The following is a 21,054-nucleotide window of genomic DNA, read 5'->3' as shown; positions in this document are numbered from 1 at the left end:
TGAAAACTGTCGACTATAATACCTAAATTCATTTAATGAAACACATCGTTAAGGCAATTAAACCTCCTGGATGTGATTAAGAAACATAATTACGACACTGTTCTACGCCATAATTGGGTGTCTTTAATCAAGGAGTAAAGTGATCAGCAACACAGCCATTAGTTTGTATTGTTCTGGCCCTGCTGTCCATCATTCTGATTAGGAATTAACCACAACCACCACCAGTAGGAATTTTTTTTCCTTTTGCATATTAACATTGTAGGGGACACATTTGCTGCAAGATTTACTGCCTAATATTTCTCATTATTAAGGAGGCCTTCTTGAAATACTTCCTCTGCAACCTCTGTACTGTTCAACTGTTATTAAAAATTGTACAGAATAACAAATCTTGAACTTAAGGGGAAGAAAGAAATACCCTCCTCTCACTCTTTAATCACTCAACCTCCACTCTTAGTCCTGAAAGAGACTTGAAATGGATGGGAGTGGGCATGGGGGGATGTTGAAAATAAATAGAAATGCCAGGTGAATAAGTAAAATTGTTAAAAATATAAGTGTTAATAATATCTATTTTCATTTTGATAATTTCAGACAAATCAACCTTTCCAAACTAGGAGTTGGCCAGCGTGTGGTTCTAGGAATAAATGAGGGACATCTGAAAGAAACAGGAGAGGGGTTTTCTGTGATTTGCTTAGGTGATCCTCCCTGACCTAACTCCAACATTTCTGAAGTTTTTTCAGCAGCAGGTTTAAGAGAAGGAAAGAGACCAGGGCGGTCCCCAGGCAGGAGACCCGTCTCTCTGCCTGTAGGTACAACTCTTCCCACGCTGACAACCCTCTGTGGCCACTTCCTTCTGAGGTTTGAGCCCTGAATTTCGGCCTAGTCTGGAGAGTTGGCCCAAGCACCAAAGGGCCCCAGAAGTCTGTCCAGCATGGAGCACTCACGTCGGGACTGGATGACAGAGCATCAGTGGACAGGTGTGGTCTTGCAGAAGTATCCTTGCACCAGAGCAAACAGCCTGACCCCTAAGACTGGAGCAAGTGGCACGTTATCTTGGCCACCCGGAGGAGCCTGCCTCCAGTACTCAGTGCGGCTTGGGGCACTTCTCCCAAGCGCACCCCGCGGGTCTGATCCCGCTGTTCCGGTTCCTTACAGAGCTAAGAGTGGGCAGATGAAGCACAGCAAAGACTCAGAGTCCCACTTGACTTTTTATTCCCACTTAGGTCCCATCTCCAGCTTGACACCGGGCAACGAGGAAGGAGGAAGCGTCAGCTTTGCTTCTACCACTACAGGACCAGCAAATGATCATCTTGGAAGAGCTCTCTAGTTACCCCTACTTCTCCCTCCTCTGGTGTGTGTTAGTGTGTGTGCCTGAGTGTGCGCGTGTATGCGCGTGTGTCTGTGTGTGTGTGCGCGCGCGCGCGCGTCTACAGCGCGCTGTCTACTCTCCGCAGCTGGGCAACCCCTCCAAGACCCTGTGTTACGCTTAAATTCTTCTCCCTCCAATCGCACCCACCACCTATTTTTGCAGCTAACAGTCCACTAGGGAGGGCCTAGGCTCACAGAATTCCCTTCTTTCCGCGGTCTCGGACTCGGACGCCGGAACCGAACCTTTCTACCCGCCTCCGACCCTTGCAATTGCTCCAGCATGAGTGGCATTGACTTTTCCAATGTAATGACTTATGAAAGATATAATCATGTGTTAAATTGAATCCTCCGTTTAACTGTTAATGGTGTGCTCTGGGCACATTTACGTATTAGATGCTATGGTAACTAATTACCACTAGAAAAAAGGATAATACACTTCCTAGACTTTGAAAAATAATGATGAGAGTTCACTTCTCGGCTCGCAGCACATTGTGGCAGCTCTGCCGGGAGGAGCAAGGGAGCGAGCGGAAACCCGAAAGTGCGCTCTTGGAACGCGGGAGGTTTTGAGTCCCAGTCAGGCGAGGCTCCTTAGTCAAACCTTTAATGAAAATGTGACTCGATGGAAAAGTAGAAAGTACAAGGGGGAGGGGGCCAACTACACAATGGTGCCTCTAGACAAAATTAAATTGCAAAACATCAGTAACATAAATACGGTTTTCTAAAAATTAAAATGCAGGTACGACTAAGTTATCCACGTGCCAAGCAACTTTACATCAATTAACATTTTTTTTGTTGTGTTGGCAAAATAAATGAGCCCGTCTCCTGTGCGCTTGGCGTTGGCATTTATAACTTGAGTGTTACTGGGTTTGCCAAGCCGATAAGCTGCAGGTTGATTTAAACTCGGCCTTTTAAATCAAACTTTAGGCACTGTGGGTGGAAGGAGGGAAAAGGGGGGAAAACCAGGAGCCAGTAATTTCAGCTGAAGAGTAGAAACAACTCTGAGTGTGAGAGTCTTTTTCTCTGGGCCAGATCTCTGGCTCTTCTGATCCATTGATGTGTTTACTAGAACCAGGGTTCTGTAGGCTGTGTGGGATAACCAGGAGGCCGTTCGCCCCGGGCCTAGGCAAGTGTTCGCGCTGGGGGCCTGGCAGGACCGGAGGATGGGGGTGGTGACCTAGCTGGTCCACCAGCCCTGGATTGCGGACAGACCGAATGACGTCCACAACAACACAAGCGCCCACCGCGCTGTCTGCAGGCGGTGTGCTCCCAGAGGGACTCAGGATCCGCAGCTGAAGAGCACTTCTTGTCCGCGGGCGTTCCGAGACCCTCCTGTGGGCGCAACTTCCCTCCAACGTCCAAGTTCCTTGGGACAAAAAGCGAACTTCAGGGGCTCTGCCTCAAACTCTCTTTCGTGGGTGGCACTAGGATCGCGTTATCCCCTGCACCCCGACTTGCGTAAGGGTTCACGAGTAGCGGCCAGGTTTGTAAGGGGCACCCCGCAGTCAGCTGCACCAAACCCAGGCAGGAATTCTGCGAAAGGGCTCCAGTTTTAAATACCAAAAAGCTCTTCGCTTCCTCACAGGGCAGGGAACCTCTTTGCTTGCTTTCCCTGAGGTTCGATTTGGGTTAAGTTCTACCAGTTTTTCTAAATTACTCGTGTTAATGCTATCCAGGAGACTTTTTCTGAACTATTGCAAAATGATCAAGTATGCTCTGTGTGTGTGTGTGTGTGTGTGTGTGTGTGTGACTGTGCTGTGTGAGGGGGTGTGACTTTTCTTTCTTTCCCTTCTCCAGTTTTCTCTAATTCAGGCAATACAGAAACACAGATAACAGAGCTCTAAAAGAGAAATGATTGGACTCGGAAGGTTAGACTGCAAAGAAAGAGGATCTTGCAGTTACCAATCCCCACCCCCCTCCAACCCACTACCTATATGATGGACAAACCTATCTCACAAGTCACCAGGATGCTTTCATGGGGAATTGGCTTTAATTATGCACAATGTGATATCATTCTCCTTCCCAGCTTGGGAAAGAGTTAATTCTTTCCCAAAGATCATAGTTGCCCTTGTCTTCTCAACCTGATTCAGAGATGCAATAAAATATGAAGCAAATTTATGGTCTGTTTCAAGCATTTTATTGCTGTATTTTTAAATTCATATATGCACATATAAGAACTATGATCTGTGAATAATTTGAAATGCTATAGTAGAATGATACATTTTAGATAAAACATAACCATATCTTTATATAATTGTCTCAGATTAAAATAAAAAAGAAAAATAGATTTCTAATGTGGACCAAACTGAAAAACTAATGACAGCCATAAACTGCTAACCAACCATAAATTAACATCTTCATCAAATGCTAAAATGGTATCAGTGGTTATATAAAGCAATTATTATTTCCCCTTATAAGTTTTAGAATAAAGTTCAGGGATATTTAAAGGATCCATTATTTACAAATGTTTCTCAATCTTAAAGATTTCAGTTTTTTATTAGGAGGATGGTTGCAACTCAAATCTGCTATGTTAATAGAGGTGTTTAGAGATGAGAATTTAGATTTAAACATAAAAATGCTTCATGGCCTAACCTTATTTTCATACATTTATCCTGCTCTGGCAATTACTGAAGAACTCAGTGCAAGGATTTCTCTGTTAAATATCCTTATCGACTTTTTGAAAAGAGACGATAGATAATATCTTATTATGGGAGAGACTCAGATTATATACCTAGCTAGTTAAAACATTAAATCATGTATTGTCTATTCAAGTAAGTGCAGCTACATTTGCCATGTACAAATGCAGTACTCTCGCAGAGCTATGGTCAAAATTCAGATGCCATACTGAGCCTCTGCCCTGTAAGACTTTGATGAAAGGCCTCCTCCTAAGCAGGCCTCCACAGAAACATGAAGAACCAAGGAAGAGGAAAGGACATCTATCTATTAAATGCCTAAGGTATCAGAAAGCAGAGTCAGTTAATATCTGGGTCTAAATAACTTAATTTTCTTTTGGAGAAATGTCAGGTATATATCTCTTTAGAGTGTAGATTTCTCAAGAGAGTGAAATTAAACAAAAGTCTGTAATTACTCCACAAAGTAAGCTCTTTTAAAAATTTAGAATTTTTATTTTTATGAAAACAAAACAATTATTTGGACTATGGAGGATCTGGGTAGCACACAAACTCAGGTGATCTCTGCTACTCAGTTGTTATTTGCAGAATGTTGCCTGATAGAGTTGTTGTGGCTGACCATCCCCAGAGGTCAAGGATTAACTTAGATCTTCAAATGGTTGAGTCTTAGGACTACTCCTTAGTTTAATTTTTTTTTTTTTGCAAGTATTGTTTAGTCTGAGTACTTCCTTCTTGAAAAATTAAAAACTATTTTTGTATCTCTTCTCTATGTCTAAATTTAGTTCAAAATAATAAGTTTTACAAATAAATATCTACTTGTACAACATGGAGAAAGTACTACTACATATATTGTTTTAGCTTCAGAAAATATTCAAAAAGTTTTTCAAATATTTTTAACAATATTCCATTTAAAGTATAAAACAAAGGCATTTCTAAAATTTTAAATATACTCATTAGTTCTTAGAATTATGGAATCAAAATAATTTCATTTAAACATTCATTTAAAAATAAAAGACAAAAGTATTTATTAAAAAGTTTGGGTTATCTATCGGATAATAATGACATACATTTTATGTTAACTACAAAGGCTGGTTGTTACAGATAAAAGTTATGTGGAGTAAATGTTCTCTTGCACACAAATGAAAACCGCCAACTAATACATGCTTCATATTTATAAATGATTAAATGTGGCTCAACGATGAATCATTAGATAGTAATACCTTTACCTGTTACTTCCATTCCTCTAGTTTCTCCTATAAGCACAAATTGCGGTAAGGGAAATAAAGTGCTTCATGACTCTATCTCTAAACATATACTTTCTGCGTGGTCTGAAATATATCATGTCTCTCTTTATAAAAGTCAATACATTTAGGAATTGAGAACATAAAATATACTTCAGATAATTAGCAGTAAACAATATCATGCACTCTTTAAAAAATCCAGCATAACCACTGAGTATTTTTTTCCAGCTCTATCCTAAAAAGAAAATACACATTATTACTCATACATGATTATGGTTAATTCCAGAAAGTTCTGCAAATTTTTGTGTTATATAGAGTAAAATTGAGAGCAAAGATAATTAATTCACAGATTTCCCATTTAATGACATAATTTACCCTAGTTGGTAAATAAACAATACTGACTAGTTCAAATGACCAGAAGCATCTTCTAAGAGAGGTTAGTTCCTGTTAGTGGAGTCAACCTTCTAATAGACTTCTAATAAAGTCTAAGTTGAATTTCTGTAAAACATCAGTGACTCATGTGAGTGTGTCTTACAAAAGCCAAGTGTCCAAGTGAAATACTGTATGTACGGTTAGTGAAAGAGCCACTATTCATTTTCAACAGCATTCTGTATTATGTGCTTTATTTATAGTTTGCATTTTAGTTTTACGAATAAATAGAATACTCTCCAAATATCACTCAGCTTTATTCATGAAAACTGAAGAGCTCTGCAGAAAACAAAGACCACGTCTAATGAGATCTCTCTCCCATTTCTCATTGTTCTTATACATCTCTCCACAGAATCATAGTGATTATTAAGAATTGTAACCTAGCAAGGTCACCCTGCTTAAAATGAATATTAAAAACTTAGTGATATTTCCTGGATCTGCTATTATTTCACACATAAATAACTAGGTTAAAATATATTGAAACATACTCTAAATATAACAATCAATGTACTTTTAGGAGAGCCATCAGAAAATAAGATATATTATTATGTATATGGGGAGGAGGTGGAGGTAAGGGGATATTTAGAAGGCAAAAATTATTTTCCAAATTTTTTACCTGTAATCAAATTATAAATCTAAATTATGAATTATAAATCTAAATTTTTTTATTTGTAATCAAATCTTCTGTTACTCAACAGAAGTTCGTGGTAGGGAAATAAAGAGACACAATCATTCATCTGGGCTTTAAGAGTTGATTTATTGAATTTTTGCTGAAAGTAAAAGAAAATTAAGTGTTAGATTTACAAAGTACTTGTTTTTCTCATCTAACATTTTGTAGGACAATTTGCATCCTCATAAATCCACATCTACGCCATTTTAAAATCAAAAGATAATACTAAATGATTTCAGATAAACTTTATAAATAATATACAACATTCCTCTGTCTAAAAGATATTTTAAAACATAAGTATTGACAAATGATCACCTATTTAAAATTGTGCAGCTGAGTATTTCATGAATTAAATTTATCTTACTCTAGAAAGTAGTATAAATAAAATGAACATTTAAGCTAAAAAGTTCAAACATTAGTGGTCACTGATCTAGACAAACATGATGAAATAGAGTACTAATTGCTTTAGAGAAATACTGAAGAGTTTTATGTGATCACTCATTATAATTTAAAATAATGCTACAGAGAATGTAATCTGGGCTTGCTAACTTTTTCTTAATTGAGTATGTGAATATGAATACCTAATTATGCACTGCAAGTAAATAATAGTTTGCAATATTGTCAAATTTAAAAGGTTAAAAAAAGTGCACATTCTGAGGGCATGTAATTCTTGTTTATACAATTATTGCCATTCTTTATACTGAGATCAAAACTTAGGTAAATCTTGTGGTTTGGTCTTTGAACAGCTTTAAGATTCCACTGTTAAGTTAGCAGATGCTTACAGAAAATGTTACCCAAATTATTTTATATGATAAAATAAGCATAAATAACCATGTAGATTTTGAGCATGGAAGCTCCTTTGCCTTAGACGTGTGACCCAAAACTTACGGATAAAATGGAGATGATATAAGGAGATATGCCAGGAAAGCCAAAACAAAGCAGATAAAAGTTTTCTTCCAGGTTGTTTACCATCATGCCTGATCTATAATAAACAGCTTTTTCTTAACTCCTTCAGAGCTTTAGTTTTTGCTAACGAAATGCTTCGGTACTATTGGTTGATATAAAACGATATCTTGGGTGTTAGTTATCTATTTGCCTTAATTTGGAACTTAGGGGAAGCTGTAAAAATGAAAAGATGGATTTTTACAACATATACTAGAGTTTTAAAAAAATTCTGGAGCCTTAATGACTGTATTTTGTTTTCATTATTTTATCATATTATCACAATACCTGTTGTATATGGTTTTAATGTGTGCAATTACACACGGTGACTTCTCATTACAGAACACTACTTTGGGATAACTGATGGAGGGCTAGTTAGAGCTAGTGATAAATCTGAACTTTAAAATAGTTTTAAAGAGGTACGGTTATAACTACATGATAATAAATTGGTTGTGTATGTGCTGTTTTCTCTAACAAATTGTGTGATCTTGAAGGGAAAGGGTAATCCAGTGTTTAGCATCTATAATTTAGCATTATAGCCTATCTATAATAGAGGAAATGGTTGATAAATGTTTGGTTGAATAAATGAACAATCAATTAACTAATGACTACAAAAAACTATTCCCTTTAACAAATACATAAGAGCAATTTTTAAAAGGCACAACATTGTTTAAGTATATCCATTAAACTTTACATTGGTATACTGCTTTACAACAATACTTTCCAAAATAAATTCACAAATGTCTGTGTGTTTATTCCTTATAAAGAACGCAGGTGTCAAAAGGCCTTACTTTTATTGTGCAAATAAGGACACTGAAGCACTGAGAAGAAAAGTGACATCTTAATGATAAACCAGTTACGTTATGGCTAGAATCCATGTCTTTTAACTGATTTTTCCATGACATTTTTTTTTTTCTGTTCATAAACACTATTTAATTACTGAAGAGTCTCATGTTTTGTTTTGGTTTTACTATCCATTCCTTTTATATAATCTTTTCTTAATCATTTTTTAATTTTTACTTTCTATTCTAAATTTCTGTACACACTTCTAACTATAAATTAAGCAGAGATTAGAACAGAATAATTTCCTGTGTTCTGCTATAACATCACAAAAGTGTACTACTAAGTTGAATTTCAGGAATATGGAGGTTTCCGTTTTAGGCAATATGGTGGACTGGATGTCCTAGTATAAAAATGGATAGACTATGCCTTATGGAAGGCAAGAGATAAAGCCTGGGACCCCAAGCTGGTCATGCCTCTGTGTGTGTGTGTGTGTGTGTGTGTGTGTGTATCTGTGAGTGTGTGAAATCCAAGACGTCTGCATAAAGCCAAGAACCTGCAGAACCAACATACTTAGTAGGTGAACTAAAAAGAAACTTTGCTCCACACAGCAAGACTGTGGGTATACTTGCCTGTCTCAGCCTTGGCTCTGGGTAAAAACAAACAAATAAAAGAACCCCCAAAAATATCTCCTGTCTATTCCTAATAACAGAGTTGCATTCTACCTGATTAGGTCTAGAAACCATAATACCTATGTAGCCTGACCTTCCCCATCCCAGATAATCAAGCTGAAATTTTAAAGTGATCTGAGTTAGCAAGTAACATCAGCAGTAGGACAAAAGCAAACACAAATTCTCTCTGGAAGAATGAACTTCAAACCCAAGTCTTAAAAAATTTTCAGAGATAAAAGACCGAGGAACATGGGCTCAGTAAAAAAGCCATCCCAGGTAAGCATGAAAGGAAAAATAAACATGCACAGTATAGAATCCTATCTATAAAACACTGATGATTCAGAAATATTTGATACATAATGTAAAATGTTTGCTTAATATGATTAAAGCAATGAAAAAATATATTGAGTGTATGATGAAGGAAAGAGATACTATAAAAAATGACCAGCAGAGATAAAGAACAAAAGAGAATTTTCAAACTGAAAACTGTAATCATTTGAACTTAGCAAACTCAGTGGAATGGAAAACCTGATGGAGGACAAGTTGGAGGCTTGTGCCCTGACTCAAAATCAACCTTGGAGACCCCATAGAATGGAGAGTGTTGGATGATTCTGAGGATGGAACATAACGAATTTAGAACATCTTAGGGAGAGTGAAGGTTGTCATGGACTATGTGGGGGGGGCGAGGGAGGGGGCGGCGGGAAGGGGTTGGGAACAAGGTATGTACTAGCCCAGGGCTGAGGGTAGCTGGGCACAATAGTTGGAGGATAGGTGAAGGAAGAGTTTTTAACACACTAACTGCCATGTGAGTTATATTTAACTCATGCTAGTTTTGAGCCCGGGGCCTTGTGAAGCATATGTAACTGCAGTTGGTTCATTAAAATCTTACTTTTTGATGTTCTTATTATAATATTGACACTTTAATTGTATATAATGCATGCACAGAGAACAATAAAAAATAACAAATTTTTCATTAAATTACAAAGGATCATTTTGTTTTTGACGTTTTTATTCTATTTTCATAATAAAGCACCATGGCCCTAAGGAAAAAAATTTTTTTCTAGGTGGCAGTCAATGTGAGAGCCTTGGCCTCTCTTCCACATTAACTGTCCCATGTACAGTATCCATCACTGGGTGACTAGATCATTAAAACACGGTGGGTGCGCATTATGGAATACTAAACAGCAGTTAGAAGCAACAGATTAAATATAGTATATAAAGCAATATGGATATATTTTAAAATATATTTTGTGGCTTAAACGGAAAATTGAGGATATGATTTATAGAAAATACATTTATGCAAGTTAAAAACATAGGTACTCAAGATATTAATATATATTATATAAAAACATACACATAAAAAGATACAAATCAAATGCATTAGAATATTTGCCTTTGACAGGGAGGGGTATGATGGTGGGGATTAGGGACAAAATAAAATAAGTGAATAAAGCTAGAGGAGCCTTGCTTGAACCAAGTATAACAGAGTATTAAGAACTAAGCAGTTTAAGGAATGATTACCCAACCCAATAAACCTGAAGTTAAAATAAAAAGAAGGAAAAAACAAACTCGATGGCTGAGCTAATGAGCAGGTTAGAGACATTGTACTGACAAGAATGTGGAAGAGATATCTAAAGAAGTTACTTGGAATGTAAGTTAGAAATAGAAAATGTGGTGAGAAAGGGTCAAACAAAAACATGGTGTGTAGAGTGAGAAGATCTAATGTACAGTCTGAGAGAGGTAATATTCAAAAAGAGAATTCCTGAGAATATTCCATACTTGATAAGAGACATCCATTCTCAGACTTGAGAAGCAGCACTACATGCAAGCACGACAAATAGAAAGAAATTAAGAACATCAAAGACGAAGAGAGCATGTTAACGTAGTCAGACAGAAGAGACAGAGGACCTGCTGAGTAATTCAATTGACTGACGGCTAATTTCTCAATAACAAGGTTGGATGTCTTAAAAACATGCCTTATCATCACAGTGCTGTGAGGAAATAACTATCAACTTAGACTTGTGCATACAGCAAAACCATCTTTCAAGACTGAGGGTAAGAATAAAGACATGCTCAATCAAGCAAAAGCAGAATTTACACTGGCAGACTTTCACTAAAGGAACATTCACAGCATGGACTTCAGAAAGGAGAAAATAATTCTAGAATATTTTATTTACTTATTAAGTATTTTATAATGTTATTTTAAAAATCAATTTCTTTTTTAAATACAATAGCAAATTTCTGAAATATTAGAAATTCCAATTAATGCAGCATGAATTAACTGGGCTTTAACCTGCCTTGCCAGTTTATATATTGTATCATCATTTATGTCAGATGCCAATCACTTTGGTACTCTGTTATTAGACATCTTTGAATCATTGACACAATGGTACATGTCATATGAAATTATATTGCATTACATAATATTGTAATTTGAAATAATACACACATACTCCATGCCCAAAAGATGAGTTGTCATCTCATCAAGCAAATACTGCTACCTAGTTTCTCAGTTTATGTAAATGGAAGTTAGGAACTTAGGAAAGGGTTAATTGCAATATTGGTATAATCCTTATAGTTAACACTACAGCCAAATGCTACAACCAATGCTATAATGATTTCAACATTTGCTATTAAAATAAACCTAATACTACTCTCTAGGGCAATTGCTAAATATATAATAAATGTTGTGTTCTCTTATACATTAAATCTTATCAGTATCTAACTGGAACATGAGAGGTCTTATATAACAAGAAATTTTGTTCTATTGAGCCATAGTATACAAAGTAATAAAGACCATTTATGGATGATTAAATATTGAAGTAAAATTGAAGCATTTAATCTACTGCAAAACTCATTTAATGCAAACGTACCCTGGCAACATAGATATTATTGATATTATACTTGAAAGGAACATTTTCATCTAGTGTAGCTCATAGAAATTCAATTTCCTTCTTCTCTGAGAATTTGGAATTCGTTAGATTGTGTCCATTTTCAGCACAATTTTCCAATAGTACACAAAGTGTATTTTTATAGATTAGAGAAGAATTTGAGTGACTTGAAAAATCCCACAGTGTCAAATCCATTCCTGGGAAGGTACATTTATTATAACAGGTGAAAATCACAATAAACAGAAACAAAAAATAACTATTTTGAGCTTATCATTAAGTTTATTTTGATGTCAATTTTCATGCCACCATCCTGTTTTATTTTATATAGGCTTTGTGACCAAGTACAAACTGGATTGATCTCAGATCAAAGAGAAATTGGCACATTTTAAACAAATAAACAAAGCAATTCCATGTGCAGAAATTAAAAACAAATAGATGATCTCAGGACATTTTGGTTAATTTTGATAGATTTCTTTTCTTTTCTTTTAGCTTTTCTAAGATTTTACTTTGTACCTAAACAAAACATCAGAATCTGGATGCTGAATACCAAACATCATGCGCTTGTAGTTTAGTTCTATAGGCTTATCATCAATTATTTCTAAATCAAAGTAAGTTAAAAGTACAACCAACAATTGCTTTATTTCAACCACTGCCAAAAATCGGCCTGGACATTTGCTGGCTCCATATCCAAATGGCATTAGGTAACACTTCAGCTTTTTCCCTCTTTTATAAAAGGTGGTTTTCTTCTTACCATCTTCTACAAAACGATCATATCTAAACTCCTGTAGAGAATGGAAGAATAGAGAGTCAAATTAAAATTTTACATGTAACAATTTGAGCTGAGGTCCACAAAGTTGCTAGCTCTCACTGCCTGCCTTAAAAGCCTCCTTTTAATCAGGCAAACACCAGAAAGCAAAACTTGACTAAGTTAATGAAATTTCAGTTAGTGAAATCTGAACACTTGTATGACTTTTTTTCCTTACTCATATTTCTCTGCTGTGATGAGCTTCCTAGGTATAGAGGCAGTATCTCTATTTTTGCTCCCTACCTAAGGTGGGCCTGACATGTGGACCCTCAATATACCAATGTTGGGAGGAAGGCAAGGGGCTCCTGTGGGACTGCCATGGTCACATGAATCTTACTAGCCACAGGAAATACCCGTCGATCACTAATTTGCTTTTCTCTTATTCTTTCCCAAGAGCTACTGATGAATGAGAACTATGAGTTTAAGACTCAGTGCTTATGTTTGGACTAAATAGACATAAAATAATAGGATTCAGATAAACCACTAGAGATTTTGTGGAACTAAGGCACAAAAATCAATCTTGCTCGTTTTTTGATGTTGTAGTGAATTTCTCCTATGAAAGTTCTATTAGAAGGAACTCTGTTTTGGTTTTCTCTAGGGTGGCAGGTGTTTCTGATGTTTTCAGAAATAAGTTATATTATTTGTTACAGAAAAGTATGGGACTGCTTTACCCCAATCACTTAATTTCACTTTGCTGACAATGGGTTCAACTTTTACTTGGTTTTCTTCGAGAGGACTGAGTGACCTTATTTTAGCCCGTGGTGAATTAAACCATTGATTAAATTAATGCTCGTGGCTTGCATGTAAACAACCAAGTATTTCCTGTAGTTAATGTTCATGAGCATCAGATCTGCTCGGCACACAACTTTGACATGAACTATATGAAGTCTAATGTAAGAAGTAGGTCAGATCCAAAGCATTTCAGGTTAAAGTGAAAACCCTACAATGTGTGGATAGATTATGAATTCATCACAAATGATCTAGTTTTCTTACTCCATGTCAATGTTGTTAGCACCAGTGAATCATTTCCTTTAAAAGTATTGGGTATATTCTTCTTCACCTAGCATACTTGTTTTCATAAGTATTTGAGCTTAGAAAAACTTTGAGTAGTTTCCATTCCAACTTGCAAGTCCATGCAATGATAATGGCAAAATTAATCTGCATTTTTATAACTGTTTAATCCCTGACAACGAACACTCTGAGTCCTTTAGAACATAAATGTATTTTACCACAGTTCTAGGATATATCCGAATAGGATCTAATCAGTATTGAACTAAAAAGTCCTTTGTAGACAAGCACTGTTACTGGAGATAGAGTTACTACATGGAACTCTCTCCTGGTGACCTTCTTCCATTCCTGGGGCTCAGGCCTCATTTCCTGAGCTTAGCTCTGCTGTTTCCTCCTTTCACTGACCAATCCAAGGAGACCAGCACTCTGCTCAAGAGCTTCCCGCCTAGGCCAGATGGGTTTAAATGGACTTTGCTATGAAATGATTTGTTAGAAAGGTTTCATAGTAGCCCCAGTGGCCAGAAAATGCAAAAGGGAAACTTAGTTTGGGTTATGACTTTTTAATGTCTTGTTATCACAGATAAGCCTGAAATTGCCATGGCTTTCAGATTCTTCTTTGTGAAAATAAAGGTGCTGCCCTCTGAGAGTAAACACATGATGCAGGGCTGCCCCCCACAGTGACCTGCAGTTAGGGTTTACCTCCAATTCCCTCAGGCTTCCACTCAATCACTAAGGCCATCCTCTAGTTTCCATCACCTTCTATTCCAACTTCTTCATAATAAACATCTTAGAAATTCCTATTTAGTTATTTATTTTATGAAACTAAGAGGGAAATGCCCACTGTCTTTAGCTCTGAGACCACCATCAAGCTCAAACAGCATATGGACATAAATATATTTTCAAGTTAAAATTTATTTTCAGTTTGTTCTATTGCCAGGGATGGAGAACCAAAGCAGGAACCAATAGTAGGAAGGGCCTGTGGCAGCCGCTGGGGATATGTGGCTTTAGCCAAAAAGAGAAGGAGCATAATAATCCCATTACTGAGATGCTGGGGTCACAGTGACACAAAACAAAAGGTCAGGAAGTTCAAGATGTATCTGTTCATTTGGAACAACGTAGACTTTGGGATTCACCATGGTGACTTAAATTCTTTGGAGTGACCATAATAAACTCGGTGCTTCATAATTAAAAGGGGACAATGAAATGGATGATAATAGAGAAATCATAAGAGAAGGTGTAAGACACTGAAACTCCCCACTGTTCCTCTAATGACTGTTGCAATTGATTTCTCAATCCCGTTCTTCTGCATAAGGTCTGTCCAGGCACCAGTCCTGGTAACCACATCGGTCTAGACTCTGGCTTGGCATAGGATGTGTAAACCAGTCTGGTCAGTGCTAAAAGTCTGTGGGGGCATCTAAAAGTTTCCTTCTTGTTACGCAAGTATATAAAATGAAATGGTTCACTACCCTTCTTCCTCTGGACCTACTCATGTGTGACCATGACATCTGGAAATGCTGCAGCCATCCAGCCACCAGGCTGAAGACAGAGCTAACCCACAGGAGATGGCAGAGCCACAAAGTCTCAAGGGATTGGAGCTGTCACACTGTCTTACTTATGTCTGTATTTTTAAAGCCTCCAACACAATGCTATTTCTTAGTAGAGGTTCCATATATGTTTGTTGAATTAATAAATACAGGAGAATAAAGTATACTTTCAAAGCAATCGTCAAGCTTTTGAAGAAAACATAGATATTGAATAAGTAAACATGTAGAGAATGAAGAGTAGATGAATATTTAGTGTTTACAAACAGTGGAAAATGGTATAATATTGAAGCACTATAAATCAAGATTGGATGGAGGATACAATTTTCTGAATAGAGAAGAATTTTTGGTATACATGACAAAGGAAGATTGCATAACACCATAATTTGTGTTCTCCAAATACTATGTTTAGTTCAGTTCAACAGATTTTTTTTTAGCACTTCCTGTATGTGAAGCATTGAAGTTACAAAGGCATAAAACATGGTCTTGCTGAGGTAGGTGACACACTACAGGATCATAGCTTATATCCGCTCAATTCATAATTTTGGGCATGAGAATCTTAATGAGACAAAAGACGTGACTTCCTAGTAATAAACAAAAACTGTCGATGTTTTGAAAGGATGGCTAAGGGGCTGCACTGTTGTCCCTGGTTTACAGCTGTCCTGGGGGCAAGGTGACACAGTACAGAAGTACCCTTTTATCTCCATGACTTGGGTTTAAATCAGTGTTGTCCTCAGCCAGCTTGTACCGGTTTGTGAGAGTGGGTACATCTCTCCCCAACTCTGTGTTTAGGGTCTTCATGTTGCTAACATGAAAATGGCCAAGGTGGGAGTACTTACACCATTGAAAATTGGCAAACACTGCAAATCAGGGTTTTCGGAGAGAGCTCTGATTTACACACACTGCTGCTTCCAATATGGTAGGTATGAAATGCCCATTTACTGATAGGGCAGGAACACGCTCAGTATGAAGCATCTGCCCATGAAGAAGTAGCCAAGAGATAAGGCAGAGTCCCTACACTGCAAGCTTGTAAGGGCGGGGGCCTTTTTAATTTCTGTGTCACCCATTATGCCTATCAAAGTGCATTTTGGATAGTAAATGCTCACATATGTTTGTTTTCTTGAAGTTTCCTAGTGGCATAATCTCTATTTTAGTTTGAGATACAAAAAATTATTGAGAGTATTTCCTCATCTATCGTGACTAGTATATTCTAAGAACAGTAGCAATAATCAAAATAATATTGATATCACAATTTGAATAGTGAAGTAGGATGTTTCCAAGGGCTTTCAAAGTTATCTGTCATCTTGTTATGATAAATAATAAATAGCCTAATGGGGAATTGCATGAGGTTAAATAGGACCTTTCAACTTCAGAGCTTTCTGGGGGATAGTCCAAGGTTTTGGAATTACATTGTTATTTCACCGTGTTTATTTATTTTAGGAAGCTGCATTATTATAACAACATGCTGCCATCTTAAATGTTTGACGTTTGTTCCCTCTAAGCCCAACAGTGTCATCAGGTCTCTCTTTATCCCTTATGGCCTCTGGACCAAGGAAAACCACCCAACAGATCTGGTCTACTCTGTAGCTGCAGTTCTGCATTTTTGCAGAATGAAATCATCACTATTTACTACTGATTATTTGAGGATTAGCTACATGAATCCAGGCTAATCATAGGTGCGAATTTGGGGAAGCCCTTAAAAAAATTTTAAAAGCTGTTCACTCCTAGCTAATTAATAGATTAGACTTTGTTGGATAGCATTTATACCTATAGAGAGAGAGGAAGGAGAATCAAGAAGTGTTTCCTTTGCTCTTTCTCATTGTTTCAAATTTCACTTGATAATTTGTTCTCCCACATAGGAAAGGGCCACCTGAATAGCTAACATTACAATAAGCTGAGCAACCAGCATTCAGAAAAAGAGTAAATTCTTAGCACAGAAGTTACATGTTGGTAGTACTTATAGGCCCAATTAGGTCTCAAAACACCTTTTCTTTATCCTACGCTGTGTTTTAAAATTTATTTTCCCAAATATTTAAAAATTCAAAGCATCACCCAAAAGTCTGTTTTTTCAGGTTTTTTTTTTTTTTTTTTTTGAGAAGAAAATCAAAATAACTTGTCCAAACAAGGTCTAAATGCTTGCCAGACCCGAGGGCTAGTTCAGAAGTATCTAGTGGCCTTATTTAGATGCCTCCTGGGGTCTACTTTTGCCATAGTTCTTACCATTCCCAATAGTACCGCTATATTTATACACAAGCCATCCACTAGTATATTTGATCTGTCTAGGCCTAGTCTATACTTGAATGTCCAATATCTGTCCTGATTTAAAATTTTAACTGGAACATGTTTTCACTTTCAGTACATTCATCCATCCAAGGTCCCCTTATTTATTTCACATCTATGGACACACTCCTGTGTGCTGGGCACTGAGAACACAGCGATGGAGAAGATGTGGTCTTTCCCCTTCGGGAGCTTACAACATACGCTTGCACAGACAGGCAAACAAATAATTGCAAAATACCGTGTGGTATGCAGCTTAACAAAGGTACACACAGGCCACAGAGTGAACAATGGCAAATTCTCTGAGGGATGAGGTGGGAGTCAGGAACATAATCAAAGAAGAGGTGATTAAGGAAATTCTTGTGGAGTACTTTGGAGCATGGTTGGTGCACAGGTAAGGAGCGACATTCCAGGCATAGGGAGATGTATGTGCAAAATCTCTCAAATGTGAAGGAAGAACATGGCCTATCTTTGGAATGCAATATTCTAGAATCTCAGAGCTCAGAAATCCTGAAACCATGCCTCGTTGAATTGGGAGCTATCTATATTTTGCTAAGGCTCTTGTCTCTATGTCTTAAAAGAACAGCCATCCCTATATCTTCTGTCAGTCTTCCCCATATTTTTTGGCCTAACAGCTATTGTCTGTTTTCTACATCTAAGATCTGGTCTTCCCATGCAAACTCTGTAAGATACAAAAGGCAGGGAGTGACAAATATGAGTCTCTTATGAGCTCTTGGGCTGTGCTCTCAGTGCAAAATGACTGATAACAGAATTTTTTGGAACTTTCTTCTTTACTGGCAGTGCTTGGTGGTTTGGGATGAACATCTGTTAACTGAGCATCTACAGCATCTACCTACTGCCATCCTAAATTGTTAAGAACCAAAGGAATAAATCTATATGCCTAACAGTAGTAGGTGCTCAGTAAATGTTTATAGAAAGAATGACAAGACCTTCCCAAATCCTACAAAAGTGATTCTGAACTATATCATTTTTTTTTTGTATCAGGAATTATGAGCATTCCATGACTAATTTCAAGAAAACAATGCCGTGGCAATAAATTAGCCAGTTAATTTTAACATTAGTCAGACATAATTGGCTAATGTTAAATGTAGTAAATAATAGTGTTCATCAACTCAAGTTAGAGCTACCCTAATGACGCTAAATCAGTATTCACAACATTGCAATTCTGTTCTGCCACTGATTTAGTATGAGGCAAACCCTTCTGATTACTATTAAGATTGGTCGATTTATTATGTAAAGTTTGGGCATTGCTGTTTAGTTTTCCACAGAAAAAAATATAAATGAGCATACTTTCAATTTTTAACTTTGATTTTAAGTTCCTAAAAGTCTAAATCAAGGTGTTTTTTTTATCATGGGGGTATGGGTTGGGAAACAGGAGGCTTCCTAAGAACAGTGCCATAAAAGACAGTGGTGACCTGGTAAATATTTGCTGAGTATTTGTTGATAACTTTAATGCTGATTTTACTATTATGCCATGAATGGTAAACTTTAGGACTAGTGGCATAGTCATATAATGAAAATAATAAATAGAACTTAAATAAATGAAAATTCCTAGACAGAAATAAAGCTATTTTAAAATTTAGAAGTATTTTTCAGATATTAGCTATTCCTTTGTCCTATATATTGAACATCTACTTATGTGTGGAATGTTTTTTGTTGATATTTACAAATGCGCAGATTAAACTTGTTGACTGTGGAATGTTCTTTAACTTGCTAATACTCTACAACCCATTTGTTATCATCATTCATATAATACCCATAGAATCTGAGACCCATAGAATCCATATGTACATTCCCCCCCACATAAATCATTTGCTTCTGCTGATGAAATTAATGTCAATTTTCTTATTGTATTTGAAGTCTGCCTTCTTCTTATTAATTTCCAAAATTCAACAATATAGTATTCCAGCCTAGCAGCAAAACATCTAACTTAGAAACTGGGTTTAAAAGTGGGCCAGCTACGCATGAACTGCTTAAAAAGAGCACAGAAATTTGCCTTTGAAAATAAGCATTTTGTACACAAAAACTGCTGCAGCAACATTGCTTCATGAGAAGCACAGGCAGAATACGACTGCATTCAATTTGCATGCAGGTAGTGAATCTCTAAAGTGGTATTACGGGATGAACCAGGGTGGATTAATTTCCAGTCTTTGATATTCATTAACTCCAGCTTCAGAAAAAAATACAAGAAGATGACACAATTACCCTCAGAGCTTCACCCGTGAGCAGCAGCTTTACAATCTCAAGTTCATAATGCCATACTAATTGATCAAGAAGGGGCACATACCTTTTCTAAGAGGTGAAAAAGTGTAGGGGCTTAACTACAACAATGGTGGTATTTGACTTTGCAATAGTCAACCCCACTTTGGAAACACTTAGCAAAATAGTTGTCTTTATTTATTCTCTAAGTCACCTGCCAATAGCTAGTCCTCCACGGTTTTCAGTAATTCTCTGCAAGCAAAACTTAATTTCAGTCAAAAGGTAACGGTGGCCAAGGCTCACCATTCATTTCATTCGAAGCAACTAGCATTTAGTCTCATCAGTGTATTTCCATTTATAGATCATGAAACCATTCAAAGATAGATCTTTAGAAAACACTTCAGTAAAGAGGAAAACTTTCCCACTAGAATGAAAAACAGAAGTCATCAAGCTGTCCCAAATCCCTTCTGGAACAAAATGGTGAGAGGAAGAGCCAGAGAGGAGGAAGGGGAATGGGCTTGCAGAATCTAAGTGGCGGCACGGACGGGCTTGATGGTCATTTACCTCTGGAGCTTCAAAGACTTCAGGGTCAACATGCAAGACTGGAGGAAAGACGGCTACCAAGTCTCCCTTTCGTACACAGCTGTCCTTGAGCTCTGAATCGAGAGTCAAATCCTCCTGCACGAAACGAATGGTGCTGGAAAACGAGCACAGTCTCAGAGCCTCGAGAATGGTGCTTTCTGAAGGAAACAAACAAACAACAGCTTATTAAAATACGATTGCTCCTGAAAAGTGCTCTCAATTTGCCATTAAAGCTCATTACTAATGGCCTTGATTGCAAAGGAAGCCATTTCTTCATCACATCCACGAAGCCCCAAGAGGGAGCCAAGGGCTGGCTGTGGATGGAGTGTGAGCAGGGGCAGTGGTCTGGCCCCAGCGCAGCCAGGGGCATCTGACAGGCAGGAGGCAGCAGTGATGTATTTGGGCAGAAAGCCATTAAGATTTTGTAGGAAAGAATGTCTGCAAGACAGAAATGCCGTGTTATGGGTATACAAATTTGCCATTAAAACCACGTCCCAGCTAAAGTTCACTGCTGGTGGGTTATTTTACCAACCTTTAGAACTCTGATGCCTTTAAAGCCAGTCTTAGTCATTTAATAACCACTTAGGCAGTTAATAGTGAAGTAATTGTAGTAGCGCTTTCTGAGACAGCTTAACACTTAATTTCTTTTATGCTAGCTGTAAATAAAATGTGAGTCAGCATTTGCTGGAAAAATTTCAAAAGGAAAATACTTTTCTAGGATTCAGAGGAAAACCGTATTTTCCTCAGCATCCAGGGAGAATAACAGCCACCATCATATCCTGGAAGATTCCAGAAGCCGAATGTCCTTGCTTTCCCAATGGCCTTCACCTTTTGCTCCTAGCACGACAGATTTTATGGCTAATTTCCGGCAATTTATCCTGGCAGTTTGAGGAGGCATTCCTTTGGGAATAATATGCATAATTTGCATAAATCATTCTGATAGCATGCATATCAGCGTGCAGCTCCTGTCTAGGTCTGCATCTCTCTCTTCATAATCAAAACTGA

General features: G+C 37.2%; 1 protein-coding gene across 2 annotated transcripts in view; it reads right to left on the bottom strand.

Moving 5' to 3' along the window:
• Nucleotides 1-10,074: 10,074 nt before the first annotated feature.
• The window catches only part of CYP7B1 (cytochrome P450 family 7 subfamily B member 1), a 184,802-nt gene continuing 173,822 nt past the window's right edge, over nt 10,075-21,054 (bottom strand). For both annotated transcript variants that reach the window (XM_069466451.1, XM_069466452.1), the window contains exons 5-6: nt 20,032-20,207; nt 10,075-12,398 (exon numbers count right to left, since the gene is read on the bottom strand). In XM_069466451.1, coding sequence (XP_069322552.1) covers nt 12,111-12,398; nt 20,032-20,207 — 464 coding nt within the window. In that variant the 3' untranslated portion in view covers nt 10,075-12,110. The remainder of the gene's footprint in view (nt 12,399-20,031; nt 20,208-21,054) is intronic.

The sequence above is a fragment of the Eulemur rufifrons genome, chromosome 3, assembly GCF_041146395.1.
Source record: "Eulemur rufifrons isolate Redbay chromosome 3, OSU_ERuf_1, whole genome shotgun sequence".
NCBI classification, from domain to species: Eukaryota; Metazoa; Chordata; class Mammalia; order Primates; family Lemuridae; genus Eulemur; species Eulemur rufifrons.
The sequence above is the reverse complement of the archived record's forward strand: the minus strand, read 5'-3'. Positions and strand labels throughout refer to the sequence as shown.